Source organism: Egretta garzetta, unplaced genomic scaffold, assembly GCF_000687185.1.
Source record: "Egretta garzetta isolate BGI_Z169 unplaced genomic scaffold, ASM68718v1 scaffold392, whole genome shotgun sequence".
NCBI lineage: Eukaryota > Metazoa > Chordata > Aves > Pelecaniformes > Ardeidae > Egretta > Egretta garzetta.
Genome location: NW_009258761.1, coordinates 4,279 through 9,362, shown reverse-complemented (window position 1 = coordinate 9,362; position 5,084 = coordinate 4,279). Strand labels below are relative to the sequence as shown.

The 5,084-nt window shown below is 62.7% G+C and overlaps 1 protein-coding gene across 1 annotated transcript; it reads left to right on the top strand.

The window, feature by feature from the left end:
• Positions 1-28: 28 nt before the first annotated feature.
• GDF15 (growth differentiation factor 15) lies at positions 29-1,882 on the top strand. Its single transcript, XM_009649316.1, has 2 exons — positions 29-341; positions 1,089-1,882. Exons 1-2 carry the CDS (start codon positions 29-31, stop codon positions 1,880-1,882), a joined length of 1,107 nt encoding a protein of 368 aa, XP_009647611.1.
• Positions 1,883-5,084: the final 3,202 nt, after the last annotated feature.

Here is a 5,084-nt window from a genome sequence, read left to right as displayed (position 1 = left end):
CGCCCCGGGACCACCGGCTGCCGGCGCGATGCCCAGGGCTCTGCGGGACATGGGGGCCATGCTCACCTGCCTCCAGCTCCTGCTGCTTCTCACCGGTGTAGAGCTGAGGCCCCACACATGGGATGAGGACAGGCTCCAGCTGGAAGCCATCAAAAAGGGGATCCTGGAGCGGTTGGGGATGCCCGCTCCCCCCGTGGTCCGGCACCGGCTGGACCGGGAGAGCATCCGGAGCGCACAGCGGCTGTACCGGCAGAAAGTGGCTGAGCTGATGGGGAACCAGAGCCGGGAGGAGGAGGGAGCTGTGCCTGGGACCTTGCACCTCCATCGCCTGACACCCACATGTAAGTGGCCGTGGCTCCAAGCACATCCCGTGACCCTCATCCCCCCCCCGGGGCACTTACACATGTGTCCCCCAACGTGTCCCCACTCGGGGATGCCAGCCCGGCTGCCTCGGCATGTGCCAGGACATGACCGGGCATGAACTGCAGTGGCCGTGGTCATCCTCGTCCTAGTGCCAGCTGCTTCCCTTGCCCTGGCAGCAGGGGGGAGCCACCGTTCCGAGCTGTTTTGCTTAAAAATGCAGAACCCAGTAAATTCGGGAAGAAAGCTTTGACCAGCATGGTGATGGCGGCTGCCGGTGCTGGGAGCAGGGTTTGAGCCAGCTTGGGGGTGAGCAGAGGGGAGGTGCCGACCCTCCAGCCCCAGCTGGCTGCTCCGCGCAATTGGGGGTTTTATCTGGATCAGGTGATTTAGGGATTTATCTGGCTCTGGGGTGATTCAGCTCCTGCTGCTTGGGCTGCAGGGGGACAGCAGGGGCACGGGGCAGGGGGACAGACCCTGCTGGGATCTGGGGGACCTGCTCCAGCACCAGCTCCCGCCCCTTGGTGAGACCCTCAGGCTGGGGGTCCCCAGGTCCTGGGTGATGCAGGGCTGAGGACGAAGTCGGATTTCCCCAGCCTCAGTATCCCTTGGGATTTGGGTGATTCCCCAGTGGCGGCAGTTTGGCTGCCCGACAGGAGCGGTCACGAGCCTTGGCTGGTGGGATGGATTGCTGGCTCTTACATCAGCTGTCCTCCCTGTCCCCACAGTGCTTCACCAGCCGGACATCCCCCAGGGACACCAGGACCCCCGGGGACACCAGGGCCCCCGTGGCCCCTACTGCTACCATCTCATCCTCTCCCGCACCAAAGCTTTCCACCGGCAGCTCCGGGTGGCCCGAGCAAAGCTGAAGCTCTTCAAGCAGTCGCTGTCACCCCCCAGCATGTCCCCACTCGACACCTCGGTGCCCTCCCGTGTCAGCATTTACACCCTGGGGGGGGCTCAGGGGACCCCCCAGCTCCTACATAGCCAAGAGCTGGACCCTGACACCCCGAGCCTGGACCTCACAGCGGCCATCCAGCCCTGGGTTGCCAGTCCCGAGGACACGCTGCGCCTGGAGTTGACCTTCACAGCTGACGTCTCAACCTTGTTGGACACCTCGGGAGATGAGACCCTGGTGTTGGAGGTGGAAACCCATGAGCCTGCGGGCCGCAGGGCCAGGAGAGCCCGGGGGCTGGAGGAGGAGTGCGGGAAAAGCGATGGGAAGTGTTGCCTCAAGTCGCTCAAGGTCTCCTTCCAGGACATCGGCTGGTCAGACTGGGTCATCGCCCCCAACAGCTACTACATGAGGTTCTGCGAAGGTTCCTGTCCCCACAACTACAAGCCGGCCAGCATGCACGCCCAGATCAAAGCCCGCATGCACTCCCTCTCCAAAGCCACCCCCCCGCCCTGCTGTGTCCCCGCCGGCTACGACCCCATGGTGCTGATGCACTACGATGGCGAGGGCAGGCTGGTCTCCACCCTCTTCGAGGACATGCTGGTCACCAGGTGCCACTGTGCCTGACAGCATCACCTCCAGCTCGCACCGGGACCTGTCACCGCCCAGATGGGGCAGAGCCTGCCCACCTTCCAGCAGCTCCGGCATCCCAAAAACCAGGCCCCGTGGCACAAAATGCACCTCCACACCCACCCTGGCTCCACTGCCCATCTCAGCCACAGGGTCTCCAGTTCTGAACCCCCTTCCACAGGCCACAATAACTTATTTTCCCCTTATTTAAAACCCTATTTTATTTGGTAGATGGATCTTTCCCACGCGAGAGAGCCCAAGGGGGCTGGGGTGGGTCTGTCCCCAGGTGGCCGCAGCCCACCCCATGTCTGAGCATCACCTCTTCTCTGCTTAGAGACTTATTTATACAACCCTCCTATTTATTGCTAACTTATTGTATTTTATAGCGAAATATCTTTTGGGGAAAGGTTTGGGGGTTTTTTTGTGTAGTTGTATTTTATATATTTCTATAAAACAGAGGAAATGTAATAATGTTAATTAATAAAGTGATGGGACCAGGGATGCTGGCTGCTCTTCCCACACGATTAGGCGGGAGTCTCCAATGGCATGGGGTGAGCACGCGTTCAACAGGGGGTCCCACAGCTCGGACCCTCGGTCCCCCTCCACAGGTGACCAGCCGGGAGCTGAATCCGTAAGGATTTGCCGGTAAATCCTTTGGGCTTTCCGGGGCCAGGCCAGCCCCATCCCCGCCCTGGCAGCGGCTGCCGTGGCAGGTGAGTAATGCCTGGGCGATGCTCCCAGAGACCTTTGAGTTGTTTGTGTCCTTGAGATGGGCGCTGGGCACAGCCTTGACCCTTTGGGCGAGACGTCCAGCCAGGACATGGATGCTGCCCAGTTTCCAGGTACCTCCAGCCATGGGACCCCGTGGACACCAAGGGGTGAGGGGAATCCCGGCTCCCTCAGGCTGTGCGGAGGTCGGTGGCACACATGGTGTCCCCAAGAGACTCGCTGCAGCTGGATGGGGTGGCTCTGCTGGTCACAGCTCCTCTCTGCTCTGTCCCCTCTTCCAGCACGTCCCGGGGATGTCCTGGGCTGTCTGGCCTCTTGGCAGCTCCCAGTGGGGACCTGGGCTTGAGGGATGTGGGATATGGGGACCTCCACTCTGGGGACAGGGCCTTTGGGGATCAGGGTCTGAGGGACATGGGATATGGGAGCCTCCACGCTGGCGATGTGGGCTTTGGGGAGCAGGGCTTGAGGGATGTGGGATAGGGAGACCTCCGCTTTGGGGATGGAGTCTCTGGGGACCAGGGCTTGAGGGACACAAGCTATGGGGTCCTCCACTCTGGGGACGTGGACTTGAGGGACCTGGGCTTCAGTGACCCTCACCCTGGGGACCTGGGCCAAAGGGACCTGGGCTCTGGGGACTTGTTCTTGAGGGTCCTGGTCCCTTGGCACCCCCGCTCTGGGGACAGGGGCTCTGGGAGTCCAGGGGCTTTCCTCCCAGGGACCTCCAGGGCAGCTCCTTTGGGTTAATGTTTACAGCTGCCCCTATGCTACCGACACCCCTTATCGGGGCTGTCAGTGCCATTAACAGATAACGAACCGTGGCTCTGCTCAGCCAGGGCCACCCCGCTGCTGCCAGAGGGACAGATCCAGCCCGGGAACGGCAGTGGGGCAGCCACCCTGTGTCCCTCCTGGGGCTCCCAGCAGACCATGAGCTATACAAGGTAATTTAAGATAATTAAAACCATTTAATGAGGCACAGTGGAGCACCAGAAGGACTGGAGCTCAGGGGACACATGCAGAGTTGGGGGGGAGCACCCACAAGTCCCTATGTCCCCAGGCTGCCGGTCCCCTTGGGGTGCGCAACCTGGCAGCAACGGGCTCAGGGATATTGCCGGGAGCATTAAAAAAAAGGGGCTTTTGCTCTGTTCCCCAAACTGGTAAATTTAGCAGGAAAAGGGGGGGTAGCAGGCAACAGTGGGGTTGGTCCCAGTGCCCGGATATCCCCAACCGCCTGTATGTCCCCAGGCGCACGTGCACCCTGACATCCTCCATCGGCAGTCAAAAGAGGAGCGTGCCGTTGCGTGCCTGAGGTGTCCCGGCAGTCGGTGGCCGCTGGCCCCAGGAGGAAGCGCCGGCCCTCAGCCCTCGCCCTGCTGTGGGAACTGGGGCGAAGGAGGGGGCTGGGGTGGGGGAGGATTAAAAATACCCCCCCACACCCCCCCGAGAAAGGCAGCCCTGGCCAGATGCATGTGTGGGGACCACGCGTATCCCCCTCCCAGCTCTGGGGATAGCCACAGAGCCTTCATCCACGGGGAGTGCCCATCCTCATCCCCTCTGGGCTGGAGGGCCACCAGGGAAAGCCCTGGGGAGAAGCATGGGTGGGAGCCAGAGCTTCACCCCCCGGCCCCCCCAGCCCCCTCACTGGTCAGCGATGATGTAGAGGTTGTCCTCGCTGGGGCCCTGCATGTTGGCGTAGATGGGCTGGTCCCCGAGGACGGCCTCGCTCCCCAGGAAATAATCGTCATCCACCGGGACCTGGGGGCTGGAGGACACAGAGGGGTGGCACCCGCCACACTGTGCCCAGGAGGTGGGGTGGGTCAGGGGGGGCTCGGTCCCTGACCAGGGAGCAAACACCATGGGGAGGCTCTGGGGGTGCGGGTAGGGGGAAAGGGCTCATTCCCAGCGAGCACCTGGGCCTTGGGGATGGTGGGATGGGGTGGCATGGGATGGCACGGGGGGCATTGTGTGGGGTGGCATGGGATGGGGTGACATGGGACAGGACAGCGTGGCGCCAGGCAGCATGGGATGGGGTGGGATGGGATGGGATGGGATGGGATGAGGCAGGATGGCATGGGACAGGACGGGACAGGATGGGATGGGACGGGACGGGACAGGACGGGACAGGACGGGACGGGATGGGATGGGATGGGATGGGACAGGACGGGACGGGACGGGGGAGGGGATGGGAGGGGACGGGACGGGACAGGACGGGACGGGACGGGATGGGATGGGATGGGATGGGATGGGATGGGATGGGACAGGACAGGACGGGACGGGACAAGATGGGACGGGATGGGATGGGATGGGACGGGAAGGGATGGGACAGGACGGGATGGGATGAGGTGGGACAGGATGGGACAGGATGGCATGGCACGGCACAGCATGGCATGGGACAGGACAGCACAGGACGACATGGCACGGTGCAGTACAGCAGCAGAGGTGACGGGACATGCCCCGAGCAGCCGGGCCCCAC

Coding starts and splice junctions, on each gene's coding strand:
- GDF15 (XM_009649316.1), top strand. CDS start 29: ATGCCCAGGGCTCTGCGGGACATGGGGGCCATGCTCACCTGCCTCCAG. Junction 342..1,088: donor CCATCGCCTGACACCCACAT/GTAAGTGGCCGT, acceptor CTGTCCCCACAG/TGCTTCACCAGCCGGACATC.